This window comes from Erythrolamprus reginae, chromosome 6, assembly GCF_031021105.1.
Source record: "Erythrolamprus reginae isolate rEryReg1 chromosome 6, rEryReg1.hap1, whole genome shotgun sequence".
NCBI classification, from domain to species: Eukaryota; Metazoa; Chordata; class Lepidosauria; order Squamata; family Dipsadidae; genus Erythrolamprus; species Erythrolamprus reginae.
In genome coordinates this window covers 24,339,435-24,355,659 of record NC_091955.1, presented here as the reverse complement: position 1 = coordinate 24,355,659, position 16,225 = coordinate 24,339,435, and the positions used below count along the sequence as shown (strand labels likewise).

Here is a 16,225-nt window from a genome sequence, read left to right as displayed (position 1 = left end):
TTGTAAGTTCCTTCCTGTCCCACAAATTCCTGCTATTGGTTGCCCATTTATTTCAGACTAGAGTCATCTGTTCTCCCTGAGCTACAATGCTGAAATTGCCACCTCTTTATAAACAGAGCTGAAAATTATTCTTTCTGAAGTTCCTGGGACATTTGTTATGACTGTTCATTTTTATGTTCATAAGAGCATTTACAATCCATTTATAGTTGAAAAATGCAGCACTTGGAGCCATTGTGTTTCTGTGGCCATTTGGGATAAAGTCTTGTACAGATGACTATAAGTCAATTTTGGAAACATTCTTATAAATTGAAAAGATCTCCTGGAAAATGTTATATTTAACACCATGACCTGATTTTTTTTTTTAACGTTTGTACTGTGTGTGTGTCTGCTTCCTCCCCTTTAGGGTACACTTCAACAATTTGTTGATAACTTTTTCCATAGTGTACTTGATTCACACCATGTTGTTCCACCAGCTGTGAAATATTTCTTTGACTTTCTTGATGAGCAAGCAGAGAAGCATGACATCAAAGATGAGGACACCATCCACATCTGGAAAACAAACAGGTACCTGGGGAGAATAATAGTCAAGAAGTTGGTTTCTTTCATTTCTTTTTATTTGTTATTAGTACAGGAGTGGGAGTGAGTGGAGTAGATTGTAGGGGTGACACCAAAGTATAATTTTATCATTATTTATTTATCCATATTGTTCTGTCTGTGTCACTCCGGAAGCCAAGACCAACCCAAAAAGAGAAGCCAAACACACCGGTAAAAGGCAAAGGCAGTTTATAAAATTCAAGAAAAACACAGGTAACAGAAAATGTCCTTACAAACAGGAAAACGCTGGAACTTCAAATATATCCACGAAGGCAAAAGTCCATGCAGCAATACAGGATTCTTGCTGCCAAGACGAGGTTGTAGATAGCAGACCTACTCCTCCCACGGGTCTTCCAAACTGCTGGGCCACAAGCCAGGAACAGAGACGTCGAGAACAAAGCAGGTCACCGTAACTCCAACTGATAACATTCTACATGGCTTCAAGGGCTTGCCTGCCTTTTAAACCCTGCTAAGGAGGACCACACCCAAACCCAGCTGTTCCTAATTCAGTGCTGATAATACTTCTTTAATTGCTCCTTTCTTTGATCTGAACGTCTCTGTCACATGTCAATGACGGCTTGTGCTTCATCACCTAATGACTCCAAACTACTGGTTGGGGAGAGGCCCCCCCCCCCCGGGGCTCTCATGCTGTTCTCCTTCGTCCCATTCCTGACTGTCCTCTCCCCCGTCCGACTGCTCAGCCCCCTCCTCTTCACTGTCCTCCTCCTCCGGGCATGGAGCCAGCAGAGACACAGCCGGTCCCTGAGCAGCCTCAGGCTGAACCACAACACCATATATTAAATTATTGTAGTCTATTCCAATCTCATTTTAAATGGCATATTTATTCTGATTTCATTTCAATTTGTATTTTATTCAAATTTCATTTTAATTGCATTTTATTCCAATTCCATTTTTAATTGTTTTCATTGTGTTTTAATAATAATTTGTGTTTGGAAGTCTGCATCTTGACGTGACCCATGAGCTAATCATTAAGTAAACTAACTAACTATAGGTAAAATGGGAATTAAGCAAAATTTCTCTTAAGCTTTCAGAAACGGGTTCAACAGTTTTTCAGATATGATTTTTTATTAAATTTGTAAAGCTGTCCAGTTCAGAATGATTCTGAAACAGAGTATTGATAGCAGATAAAAACAATTACTTTTTTTACTACTTTAAAAATGGAAATGATTGTAACTTCATGGGATCTTACATGAAATACTTTCTTTTCCTCTCTAACTGTGAAATAGCGAGCCTTTTCACTGAGAAAAGCTAAATCTTTATCAACCATTGTATGACACATATGGAAATATTATCACATTTTGTCTCAAACATAATCATTTTATTTGCTATTTATTAAATTTGTATCCCACATTTCTTCATTCAAGATAGCAAACTCAGAATTCTCTCTTACATTTATTCCTACAGCAGCAGGTCTTGAGTTAGGTTGGACTCTGAAACTACCAATCTATTCTAAGAGTACAATTCAGTAATTTCTTGGGCTGAAGATGGTTTGATTCCAAGACTTTCCAAAAATGTTTTAAGCACTACACCATACTGGCTGTTCTGGATACTCCTATTGCTCAACCACAAACTTTGAAAATTCAGGCCAAGAACCTCAAAATCCAGTGTAATTTAATTTATTAAATTTGTAAAGCTGCTCAGTTCACAATGACTCTGGGTGGATAGAGTATTGAAAGAAGATTAAAAAACAACAATTACTAAAAAATGAAGTGAGACAAAGATTTGGCAAATGAAGGGGAAATCAATACTGTATGAATATGTTCAACAAACTGTTAAAGGAGAATGGTGGAAACATTAAACAGGAGATTGGTTATTTCCCTAATTTAAGCAGCTTTTTGTTACAAATAATTCATCAGGCAGTTAATGGTGAACTGTCCCTCCTTCTTGTGATATCTATCAAATTCACAAATACTACGTAGGTGATGGGCTAAATAATAAGCCCCAACACTGCAGTGGGATCATAGCAAAAGATTTGTCTATAGTTTTTCAGCTGTTCACTGAATTTACTAGCACAATTTTGCAGAAGAGAAGGGCTACTTATTGTTTGTTAGATCTGAAAAGTCTAGACGTGGCACAGAATATGCGGCAGCCCAGATTTTGTTTCACTTTTGACTACCAAAAGTTGAGCTCAATTTGAAAACCTTTACCTTAATTTTTGGTGCAGCTGGACTTTCCTTTGGAATAATACATATCACCAATATGAGCATGAAACTTCTGCATTTTGACTAAGTAATGATATCCTTACAACTGCATACAAATCTTTATTACGGAGCTATAGAGCCTTTGCTAATAAGCCAGCATTTCTTTGGATCATGGAACATTGGAGCTAGATTATTTAAATTCTTTTTAGTATAAAAGCACATTGTGGAAGCTTGTTAATATGTCATACAAAGATAGAAATCTTCTAGATTATTCAGAATAAGTAAGCTCTTTGGTGCACTCGGCTTTATTTCTTTCACTTGTGCTCCTCCTTAAATACATCAAGAAAATTCTATCTGAGACCTGCTTAGCATTCGATGAAACCACATTCTGCTTTGTTGCTCTCCAAAAAACCCAAATCAGCATCAACAAGCCCATGAATAGAACACTGAGTATAACAGCAAGCCAATCAACTTTTGATTATTTAATCATTTGTGTTGCCAAGAGGCGCAAAGCAGAAATAATAAGAATGTATTGACATAAATGTTTGATCCTATTCATCCAAATGTCACGAATCCCTGTTTATGATGATATGCGAAGAAACCTATTTTGTACTTCCCTACTAATAATAATACTTTTGCTTGTTAGTATTACTTTTTCATTCACTCCTGAATACCATTTTCAGTTGTTTCTTGTTTTCTTTCCAGCTTGCCTCTTAGGTTCTGGGTGAACATATTGAAAAATCCCCATTTCATTTTTGATGTTCATGTTCATGAAGTAGTAGATGCTTCCTTATCCGTCATCGCACAGACTTTTATGGATGCTTGCACAAGAACAGAGCACAAACTAAGCAGGGTAAGGCTTTATCTTCAATTCTATGTCTCTGATAACACGCAGCAATCTGCAACCATTTCCCTCCATCCTATTGCACTAAAACCCAACTAAAGAAATAACTTTAAAGGAGTTAAAAGTGAATACATCTCGAAGTCTAATTTATTAAAGGCATTAATTCATTTTTCCATTACCTGTAAGGGATGTTTACACTGCTTCACAGAGTCAGGGGTGTTTATAATAATGCATGTAATAATGACAATAATAATAATAATAATACAGTGGTCCCCCGAGTTTCGCGATCCCGATCTTCGCTAAACGCTATGTCGCGATTTTTCCACCCGGAAGTAAAAACACCATCTGCGCATGCGCGCCCCTTTTTTCTATGGCCACGCATGCGTAGATGGTGGAGTTTGCGTTCCCCCGGCAGATCAGCTGCTGGGCGGCTTCCCTGGGTCTTCCCCCTCTTGCTGGCGGGAGGGCGAGTGGCGGGCATCAGCGAGGAGCCGGGGTTTCCCCTTTGCGTGGGCGGCCGGTAAGACCCCAGCGCCGCTTCCCAGCTGAGTCCCGAAGCCAAACGCGGAAGTTCGCCTTTGCCTTCTGGCTTCAGGACTCAGCTGGGAAGCGGCGCGAGCGAATGGCGTGGGCGGGCGCGCGGACAAGCGGCCGGCGGACAAGCGGCCGGCGCGGCAGCAGCGAGGAGTTTGCGTGGGCGGCGGGGAAACCCCAATCTTCGGCTCCTCGCTGCTGCGGCGGAAGTAAAAACACCATCTGCGCATGCGCAGATGGTGTTTTTACTTCCGCACCGCTACTTTGCGAAGAATCGATTGTCGCGAGGGGTCCTGGAACGGAACCCTCGCGATAATCGGGGGACCACTGTATAACTAAATGGTTTTAACTAAGTTTCTTTTTAAATTTTGTTAGTTGTAATGATTGTAGTTATATACAACTCTATTTTTAATACAAACATTCATAGTCTCTCTAATTTCTACCTCTTGTCTCCATCCACTCATAAAATCTATTCCAAATCAAATAATATTCTGTATCTTCTTTGTCTTTTATTTTTAAAGTTAGTCTGTCCATTTCAGCAAAGTCTAAATTTTTTCGAATTACATCCTCATCTGGCAGGGTGTTTTATTTTTTCCAGTATTTTGCAAAAACTATCCTTGCTGCTGTCAGTGTATGTAAAATTAAATATCAAAACTTTCCGGTATTATACCTAACAAACATATTTCTGGTTTCAGCTCTATATACTGTTTAATTATCTTTTCCAGCCAGCTACGTATTTTCTCCTAATATTTTTTTGCTTTGTGACACGTCCACCACATATGATAGTAGGTACCTGGTGTCCGATTACATTTCCAGCATTTGGCAGATAGATTACGGAACATTTTTGCCAGTCTTGCCGGTGGTTTCTGCAACTTCTATAATGCATCTAATAATAGATTTTTTTTGGTTACTTAAAAATAATGATGTCACCATTACTGAGTAACAGCTCCTTGCTCCTTCTGTGACAAAAACTGCCAGAGGTTTCTTAAGCAGAAGGTCTTAAGCATAAAACGTATCAGGAAAGACTTAATGAACTCAATCTGTATAGTCTGGAGGACAGAAGGAAAAGGAGGGACATGATCGAAACATTTAAATATGTTAAAGGGTTAAATAAGGTTCAGGAGGGAAGTGTTTTTAATAGGAAAGTGAACACAAGAACAAGGGGACACAATCTGAAGTTAGTTGGGGGAAAGATCAAAAGCAACGTGAGAAAATATTATTTCACTGAAAGAGTAGTAGATCCTTGGAACAAACTTCCAGCAGACGTGGTTGGTAAATCCACAGTAACTGAATTTAAACATGCCTGGGATAAACATATATCCATTGTAAGATAAAATACAGGAAATAGTATAAGGGCAGACTAGATGGACCATGAGGTCTTTTTCTGCCGTCAGTCTTCTATGTTTCTATGTTTCTACCTGTTCCCCTGGCATCTAGGGTTTAGTAAATTCACCCAAAGTGGATGGCTTTGCTAGATTTTTCCCTACTTGGTTTCTTTCTAGTATTCCTGATATCATGAAAAAAGATATGCTGAGTCTACTCAAAACGTCTTGTGCCTAGGGTTGAAGTAGTCTAGTAGATATTGTGTGCGAGGGTACCTAGAAAGAGAAGTGATAGTGGAAAAGGTAGAGGGCAGAGAAAGAACTACAAATTGCCGTTACATTTGGATAAACACATGAGCAGGAGGTAGCAATAAAGAAAATGCATTCTGAGGCTTCAGAATACTGATGCTCAAGGAGTATTAATCTGCTCTTCAGAAATTGGATTCTCTATAGATGTTTTCATGGGCTGCTAACTTCACCTGCTGGAGAATTGCTTTATCAACAGCAGCAACAGATTTTCTTGGGGAGTGGGGTGTCTCTCTTTCATACTTATTTTGAAAGATAAATAACTTTTAAATGCCATGTCTTTTCTTCTTGCTGTTGATATAACATATCACTATTCTGCTTTCCAAGGTTTTCAGCCTCATCCATAAAGGAAGCAGAAAGTAAAATATGATGGCCTCACCATCATAGTTAGCAAGAAGAATAGGGCTTCAGTCATCGGAGCAGATTTTGACATACACATATCTTGTTACCCATACATCTTATTGAAGGCAATGGATTTTCTTCCTCAAATTTCTGCAATGCTAGGGAAAAAACAAATGCATAGGTTTCAAAAAATCACATTCCTTTGCTTTCTGTTTTTCAGGATTCTCCAAGTAACAAGTTACTCTATGCAAAAGAGATCTCTACATATAAGAAAATGGTGGAAGAGTAAGTAGAGAGAACTACAAATTATTATATTCTCAAGGACAAAATGTTGGTTTTTTGCATCCTATCTCTGCTTAGGGACAAGTTGGGTCTAAATATATCCTAAATAAAATTATCAAGATAAAAATATTTTTACTAGAATATTTATGTTAATAAAAGTGACCTGGAAGGTGTTGTGATTCAGCCTGAGGCTCCTCAGGGACCGGCTGGATCTCTGCCGGATCCATGCCCAGAGGAGGAGGACAGTGAACAGGAGGGGGAGGACCAGGCAGACGGGGGGGGAACGTCAGGAAGAGGAGGAGGGAGAGCAGCCTGAGACCCCCAAGGGGGGGTGCTCTCCCCAGCTAGTAGCCTGGATTCATTGGATGAAGACGCACAGACTATAATAGACATGAGGCAGCGATGAGCAGCTCAAAGATGGGGCCAATTAGAAAGGTATTTCCATCCCTGAATTGGCAGCTGGGTTTGGGTGTGGTTCTCCTCAGCAGGGTTGAAAAGGCAGGCCCGCCCTTATAGTCTTGTGGAGAGTTATCAATTGGGAGTCCTGTGACCTTGCTTTGATCCTCAGCGTCTCCGATCTTGGCTTGTGGCCTAGAAGTCTGGAAGACTTGGGGGAGGCGTGGGTTTTATTATCTCCAGCGTTATTTTTGCCAGCAAGAATCCTGTTTTATTGCCTGGCCTTCATGAAACCTCTGTGAAGCGTCATAGTGTTCCAGTCTGTAAGAACAGTTTTTGTTACCTGTGTTTGCTTTGAATTATAGAAACTGCCTTTGCTTTTTACCAGGGTGTCTGGATACTCTTTTTGGTTGGTGTTGGCATCTGGGGGGACCCAGACAGAATAGAAATTAGGCAAAAAAAGTGATAAACTCAAATAATATAGCAGTAATATATTCATTTTCAAAATAGATACCAATTTAGCAATGCCAAATGAAACTGAATGAATGTATAGAATGATTTTTCAACATTGAGCAATAGCAATAGCATTTAGTGCTTTTCAGCCCTCTCTAAGCGGTTTACAGAGAGTAAGCATATTGCCCCCAACAATCTGGGTCCTCATTTTACTGACCTTGAAGAATGGAAGGGCTGAGTCAACCTCGTGCCTACTGAGATTCGATCTGTCAAACTGCTGGCAGCCTGTGATCAGCAGAAGTAGCTTGCAGTATTGCACTCTAACCACTACACCACCAAATATATTTGAATATATTCATGGCTTTTAAAAACATCATAATTTTTGCCTTTGTATTTTATTCCAGTACTTTACTTTGATGGCTTTCCCTTTTTGATTCAGGCCTGTATGTATGTTTGTAAGTAGTATGGATTTAGGAAATAAGATTCTTACAAATCCAACAAACACTTTCAAAAGTGAAAAAAACTGTGAGCATTATCTGCCAGGAAGCAAAACTTCCTGTGGCATGAATTTTTATAAGGTATCATCTGTTCTGAGATAAACTTTTTCTAGGTAGGCTAGAAAAGACTGTTTGCCTTTATTCTAAAGTCGCTGAATGGGAGATGAACAAAAGCAACAGAAAATATTTGGTTCTGAATCAGAATGAGATATTTGGGCTTGTGGGTGCTTTAGATAGCTGCACAGATTGTTCTACTGTATCTTTCGGGTTCTGCCCCTTGAAATGTCTTATAGGTATGGCAGATACTCAAATGAGCCACATCCTTATTACAATATCTCCACTAATGAATCCATTTGGGAACCACAATAAAGCATCCTTCTAAACAGCTGATTAGGAAAGTCATGTTGAAGCAATCGGGTAATCTTCAGTTTATGACCATATGTCCAGGGACCATTCACAGTTAATGAAGTGCTCATGCCCAAAGTTAACATATGCAAGGCAGCATTTGGTTGCACCAGGCCTTCTTCCCAAGGCCACACAGACTTTTCTCCAAATCATGTGCTCCATTCCTTCCACAAATTGCGTGCCTCGTTTTCATGCTTTAAACACTTTCCGGTCTTCTTCTCCAGGATTCACAAGAAGATGAATACTATTTGGAAATCATCGCATGGTGCTTTGCAAGACATCATTCTCCAAATTGCATGCACCATTCATTCTCAAATTATGCATCTTGTTCTCGTGATTCTACAGAAACCTTCAGGTCTTCCCCAGTTCTCGGAAGAACTGGTATTCAATTTGGAGAATGAGGACTTCCAAAGCACTGTGAGAAAGACCATAAGGTTCCTAAAAGATCACTAGTATGGGACCTGAGACTCACTCTGTTTAACAGTCTGTAGTTTTAGATTAATTATAGCAAATTGCAGTTGTGATTGTGGTTGTATAAGTAATGTGGTCATGTGACATCTCGCTTTATAACCTCACTTTATGATGGAAATTCTGATCCAAATTGTGGTATAAGTAAAACTTATAAGCCTTAATGGATTTAAGAACAGCCATCCTCTGAAATGCTTATGTTCAACCCAAGGAGCAATGTGTAAGGAGCAATGGATGTATTAGAAGCTCTAATGTCCTGAAAACTCTATAGAAAAGTCACTTGCCTCTATGTCTTATCAAGCACTTTAATGGGCATGCGTATAAGTCTCTGGTTAGCCTATAAGTCTCACGTTTTCTCCTTTGACTGCTAGAATGGGAGAAAGACTGGCAGGGAATTTGACCGTAATACCACCATATACATAGATTATTAGCCATAAGCAGACCCTTAACCAACCCACAGGTATCCTAAGGTTTCTCTGCCAGAATTCAATAACAAAAAGAGGACCGTTTTGACAATCTGGTTTTTTCATGATTTTTTGTGAAAATGGTGGTGAAAATGAATGTCTCCCATCATACTTAAATCCCTAACCAAAAATGTGCCAAATGTGATTTTCTAGAGTTTAGACAGTTAAGAATAAGCATAGAGCTTAGTCTTAACTGTCTTATTCCCCTAAAATAGACTAAAAGTTGGTTATATCTCTTCTCTTGGTAACAGGGAATAGTTTCTTGTAGACTGACCCTATAATATTGCTAATTCCTGGCCTATGGCAATATTTTTATTCTGCACCATAAGAAAAGTATTGCTATTTTGATTCATTTTAGCTATCAATAATTGCTCTAAAAATTGCTCTAAAAACTTCAGATCCTGACATCAATCTATGAGAATATCAGATCTCTTTTTATAAATATATCCAAGATAAAAATCAGCAACCACCCTTTAAAAATTCTAGTTCAATATAGTAATGCCTATGAAGAAAATGTCATAAATTCAGTACAAAGTGTTAAAGTGTTTTTAAAGATTGTTATTTCAACGAAAACATTTTTTCTAGTTATTATAGCGGTATTCGCCAGATGGTACAAGTGAGTGATCAAGATATGAATACACATTTAGCAGAGATTTCTCGAGTAAGTACAAAATTGGAAACAACCCCTTTTAAATGTACCTGTTAAATGCTGGGTTATTTGTGTTGTCTTATTTGTTCTTCTATTGTATATCAGTTCTCTGGAGTTTTTCCCCACAAGGTTTTGACATTCCTAATAGTTTAGTTCAGTGGTTTAATACACTTGAGGTCAATGGGAGGGAAAATCTTCAGTAGTTTCAAACCAGTTTTATTTTCATAATCCCCTGAGTCAGGATAACCAGATCAGACTGACTGATTGATTGATCCATCTCTATTTTATATGCCATTCAATCCAACAAGCTCAAAGTATTAAATTAGACATAAACAATAGTGTGTGTGCGTGGGGGGGGGATAATCAGCAGTATTCTGACCAAGAACCACAACATCCAGTCCATAACAACTAGTTTATGTACATGCATTCTCAAGGCTCTCAAGAAAGGACCCAACCACAACTTTCTTGCAGTGTCTTTTGTCAAATCTGGTCTATCCCAAAGCATCTTAAATTGCCCCAGAATCAAACTTGTCACTAGAAATCTTTGTGACAAAATGGTATCTGAGAAAATCTCTCCATTCCCATCATTATGTAAGCCATTGCATTCTGAACCAGATGGAACTTCTGAGTGGTCTTCAAGGGTCGTCCATGAAGAGTGCATTAAATTGGTCAGCATGCATCACTGTGAATAGGGCATCCTTTTAAAAGGTTGTAACCAGTTTGACCAGATGAAATTGAGCAGTGCTTTTCCCAGCTAACTTTTCTTCAAGTAGCAGCTATGCATCTAAAACGACCCTAAGTTACAAATTACCCCTAAATTACAGGACAGAACCAGAAAAATCCAAAATTGGGTTATCTCTGGTATGAGAAGGCTTCTGAATTCATAGCTAGTCTGATGTGCTGAGATTAAGCCTGAAACTATTCATCCTTGCCCTGCCCTATCCAATAGCATATATGGATGTTAAATACAAAAGTGTTGGCTCCCTTCCCACAGGAAAGATTACCTCAAAGGCACTCCAGAAAGATACTTTGTCTGGTACTATCAAAAGCCCCTAAAAGGTCTAGCAAGACCAGGGGAGCTGAATATGTTTGTCCATCTATCTATCTATCTATCTATCTATCTATCTATCTATCTATCTATCTATCTATCTATCTATCTATCTAAGAGCAATCATTGTAATGTTAATAGCAGCCACAGGGTTGAAACCTGCTTTAACAGATCCAAACAATACATTTCTTCCTAGGCTCTTGGCAGTTATAGACCAGAGGTAGGTTCTGGTTTTCTTCGCTGCCACTTCACTCCTTGACATGATGAGTGGGTGCTTTGTGTGGACTTAGTGCTAAAAAACCAGCTTCTGTGCATGCACAGAAGCAAAAAAAAACCAAGATGGTGGCACCTATGGTGCCGCCGAGAGAGCCAATTTGGGGGCTTGGCTGGCCAGGGTCGCTACTGGTTCCAGCAACCCAGGCCACCAAGTTGCTACCGGTTCCATAGAACTGGTCCAAACCAGGAGCCCACCTTTATTATAGACCTACTATCTTCTCCACAACCTTCCTTAAAATGAAGAGACTGGAGAGTTAGAACACTAATTATTCAACATACAAAATGGATGTAATTTTTACTACTTACTTACTTCCTTCTCCATGATATATATAATATGTCACATGTTTGTTTGTTTTTTGCTGAATTTGAAAATTAAGGGAGACTAGGATAGATCTATTTCGGCCTTATTTTGGCCTCATCAGCTAGCCATACCCACTGGGACTTGAACCTGCAACCTTTGCCTTGTAAGGCAGAGAATTATCCTCTAGGCTACAGTATCCAATCCCTTCAGCTCTGCACCGGGGAAGGATTACATATTTTTGTGTCGAATCACCCTGGTGTATTGAAGGAACATCACAGCTCCTTATTTGCCTCTCGGCCCAACCCAGGGCCATTTCCAAGGCAGTTAATTTTATTGATAGCCGACAATTCTATCTGTATGTGTCACGTGTTTTTTTGCTGAATTTGAAAATTAAGGGAGACTAGGATAGATCTATTTCGGCCTTATTTTGGCCTCATCAGCTAGCCATACCCACTGGGACTTGAACCTGCATCTGGCGAATACATCTGTGGTTTCTGCTTGAAGTATTATTTATTCTATAATAATTCCTAAGGTGGGGACAACAGTGTAGTGGCTGTAACAAATCAGCAAACAAGCTTGATATGATATTTCTGATTTAAATAATAATAATTTCCACTTCCTTATCAACCTGGATACCTATTAAAATTGTTAATAGGAAGAGGGACAATATTACATCTGGTGCCTCTATGTAGGTTTCATTAAAGTTCTTGTGCAGCCAGCTCTATGTTTGACACAGTGTTTTTCTTCTTTAATTTAATAGGCCCACACAGACTCATTAAACACCCTTGTGGCTTTATACCAGCTCTACCAATATACTAACAAGTACTATGATGAGGTAAGCTTCCACCACTGAGTTTGTTTTATTATTATTCTTTAGAAAGTTATGAGATGGGTAAGATCTAACAAGCTGATTTGCCTCCAGGCTGATAATTTCTTGTCTTACTGGATGCTTGGCTTTGACCAAGAGACTATAATTCATATATGAGGAAAAATATACACTTTAAAAGTATGTTTAGAAGAATCCCATCTCTAAATATAGGTGTGTTCCATATGGGATTTTATATCCAAATATAACAGTTGTCTTGGCTACATTAACCAAAACAGTGAAGAGTTGTTTATTAACAAAATGTCCAGGAGGACTCAAATGTCACAAACTTGGCTTACCACCCTTGAAGTACATAGAGAATACATTTTGCTATCCATTTGATAGTACAGTGTTCCCTCGATTTTCGCGGAGGATGCATTCCGAGACCGCCCGCGAAAGTCGAATTTCCGCGAAGTAGAGATGCGGAAGTAAATATACCATTTTTGGCTATGAACAGTATCCCAAGCCTTCCCTTAACACTTTAAACCCCTAAATTACAATTTCCCATTCCCTTAGCAACCATTTAGATTATTACTCACCATGTTTATTTATTAAAGTTTATTAAAAAAAATGTTTTTTAAAGGCAGACAAAAGTTTGGCAATGAAATATGATGTCATCGGGCGGGAAAAACCGTGGTATAGGGGAAAAAACCGCAAAGTATTTTTAAATTAATATTTTTTAAAAACCGTGGTACAGACGTTTCGCGAAGTTCGAACCCACGAAAATCGAGGGAACACTGTATTTTTTTTCTCTTGCATTTTGAAAATCCCACTGCTTACAATGGCTTTACAGGTTCATATCATGATTAATAGATAGCACTCTTTAAACCCCTGGAGTATATTTCTCAAGAAATACTTATAGGATCACATTGCAATATTCTTGACTTGAATGTTCTCTTTTTTATTTTCTTTTAGATTATAAATGCACTAGAAGAAGACCCAGCCGCACAAAAAATGCAGCTTGCTATTCGATTACAACAAATAGCAGCTGCTTTAGAGCATAAAGTGACTGACCTTTGATTTGAAAGCTGCAATAAAATAAAAGGCTGATCTGAAGATGTGTAAATTCATTCTCCCTAATAAGAAAATAGTGTTCTATTTTTTAATGTGTAATTACAATTTTAAATGAAAAACAAAAAACAAAAGGCTCCTTTTTTTATATAGAACCACTGTAATGTAAAGAGTTTTTACTGTAAATTATGCTTCTAATTAAAATCTTGTGTGGTGTATAAATGAATTTCCAAAGGGACTTGCGGGAGGGCCATAGGGGGAATGGAGGGTGGGGGGGCCAGTTATACTCATTTAATCAAATAGTACAATTTTTGAAACATCGACGTTTTTTTAGAAGTCATTATGCTAGTAAAAGCACTACCTATAATTTCTTTATATTTTAAGCAATATTTGTACTAGAACAAAAAACAAAATAGCATATTGGAAAGATAAATGCAATATCCCCTTTTAATTTCAATAACTGGAAATAGCTTTTTTCCCCCTCCTTTTTTTGAAAAACCAGTCATCAATCTTCTGCTTCTGAGGAGGATGTAAACAATTTATACGCGATGACTTTCCTTTTAGGAGATTGCAGTGGATTGGGGTACCGTGTTTCTTTTACATTCATGTGGATGTTAAACGCTAAAACACATGGTGGTAACTACCCCCAAACCCACTTTTTCACAGTCTAAGGAGATGATGCTGTAGATCTATTGTGATGGTTTGTTTGGTTTTTTTTAAATCTTGGAAGGTTTCTGCAAGTCTCTAAGAACATAACTTTCAATCTTGTGTGCCAGCTTTAGCATACAACGCAAACACTCAAACTTTGGAAGATGTTTATATTCATCAATAGGAAATGGGATGAAGTCCCAAGGTACTTCTAAAGAGCCTAAGTTGACCCAGTGTACCATTGGCACAAAAGGGAACCAGAAAGATAGAGAACCCTTTTTTCTGACTTTGAGTAAAGTGATGGTTATGCATGTCAACCTACTGTTACACTTGGAATCTGTAATACGCACTATGGACAGTTACCCTTGGGATATAATTTTAGCTGTGTCAAGGTTAATGCAATGTACAAGGCTGCTTTTCCGAGTTAGCTAGTATCCAAGATTCAGAAATGCCTGGATCTGGATTAGGCTCTTCTTATTCTCAGACCATTTCTTAAAATCTCTGATGAAAAAGTACAGACCACAAATTCTATTTGTTCAAAATCAAACCGGCTTTTCCTTTTGTTCTTTTTATAATTGTTAATTATTATATATGCTAATGTGCCTTACTTGTACTAATTATGTGGATCTGAATGGTTTTGTAAAGAGAATCATATCAAAAATATTTATGTGTGGTTTGATGACTTTTGTGAGAAAATTTGACCAGCAGAATGCCTGTAATTAGCTTTTTGCCAATAATGTGCAGTTTGACCTGATTCAAATATGTGTATCTTTTGTTGAAATTGTTCATAGGATTTTTAAAATGAATTTTCATGTTATCCTGGGAAAATTGCTATTAGATTGTTTTAAAACACAAGTAGAAACAAAGAATACCCTGTGTATGAAATATAAAATAATAATTGTAAAGAAATTCCATGCCTTGTCAAAGATAAACATTATCTGAGCCTTGGGAAACTGCAATGAATAGGATTATTACCTTTGCAGTGGAAATTAAAGTACCTTATTGAATATATAATGTGTGTGGACAGTATTAGCTTATAGGCAAGTTTATAAAATTTGATATGTAATCTTAAAATGTGGCGTTACACATGTATACACACATGTATACACACATAAGCAATCTCGGTTACATTTATTTTTCACAATAAGATGGATTATTTTGGTCAATTCAATAGCGTTTTCCAGGTAGCACTGTTCTTTGGTACCTTAAACTTGCTTTGCTCTTAACATGATAACAATTTTATTTGCTACCTCTCTGTGTATTGAAGTTGATCTCAGCTTTTGTCCTGATGTCAGTTTTAAAATGTATTTTATTAATCTTTTGATTTCTGTAGAGTGAATTACAGACTGTATTGGCTGACAATGTTTATTGCCAACTGTAGGGGAATTGCAGAAGCAAAAGAGGGAAAGAGTATACTGCTTTTCTTGTTTTCCTTTTGTTTTCTTACATTGTATGTACACCTTAGCATATGGAACTATGGATTGTTTGGAGGAGTTTACCTACGAATTCTGGGTCAAACTAAGCTTCTTTCACTCGCCTTCTGACTGATCAACAAACATTCTTACCTGCTTTGTTTTGTCGTTGTAAATCCTGTTAATTGTAAATCAAATACAAGGGGTTTTTGTTTTCCACAAAACGTTTTCCTTGAATTTTTAAAGTTTCTTTTGAATTCTTTTTTTAAAAAATAGATCTTTGAGTTGACTTTGCATTACCTGTACCTGTGATTATGTGTTAGGTCACAAGTTAATGCCTCAGAAAAAAATATCTCTAGTTGCTAAGTTGAGGAAGAGCTATATAATACCGTGTTTCCCCGATAGTAAGACCCCCCCCGATTGTAAGACATATGGGGGGTTTCAGGGGGGTCGGCTAATATAAGCCATACCCCGAAAGTAAGACATATGTCTTACTTTCGGGGAAACACGGGGGGGTATTGCCGCCGGGCCGATTGCCGAGCGGGGACGGGGCGCGGGAGGAGGCAGCGCTGCACCGGACCCCTCAGGCTGCTCCGCCCGGGATGGGGCTCCTCCCGAGCCCCCGTGCGCCCCTCCGGAGGAGCCCCATCCCGGGCGGAGCAGTCTGAGGGGTCCGGTGCGGCGCTGCCTCCTCCCGCGCCCGCCCCCGCTCGGCAATCAGCCCGGCCGCATTGCTGCCGTTCCAGGCGGGCCGCCCGGCATAAGCAGCTGGCGTTCCAGGCGGGCCGCCCGGCATAAGCAGCGGTTTCGTGCCTCTCTTGCCGAGCGAGGACGGGGCGCGGGAGGAAGCAGCGCCGCACCGGACCCCTCAGGCTGCTCCGCCCGGGATGGGGCTCCTCCCGAGCCCCCGTGCGCCCCTCCGGAGGAGACCCATCCCGGGCGGAGC

The 16,225-nt window shown here is 39.0% G+C and overlaps 1 protein-coding gene across 4 annotated transcripts in view; it reads left to right on the top strand.

The window, feature by feature from the left end:
- Positions 1-15,503, top strand: part of PLXNB2 (plexin B2) — a 522,361-nt gene extending 506,858 nt beyond the window's left edge. For all 4 annotated transcript variants that reach the window (XM_070755420.1, XM_070755418.1, XM_070755419.1 and 1 more), the window contains 6 exons: positions 404-564; positions 3,462-3,609; positions 6,325-6,389; positions 9,655-9,730; positions 12,104-12,178; positions 13,124-15,503. In XM_070755420.1, the coding sequence (XP_070611521.1) occupies positions 404-564; positions 3,462-3,609; positions 6,325-6,389; positions 9,655-9,730; positions 12,104-12,178; positions 13,124-13,228 (630 nt within the window). In that variant the 3' untranslated portion in view covers positions 13,229-15,503. The remainder of the gene's footprint in view (positions 1-403; positions 565-3,461; positions 3,610-6,324; positions 6,390-9,654; positions 9,731-12,103; positions 12,179-13,123) is intronic.
- Positions 15,504-16,225: the final 722 nt, after the last annotated feature.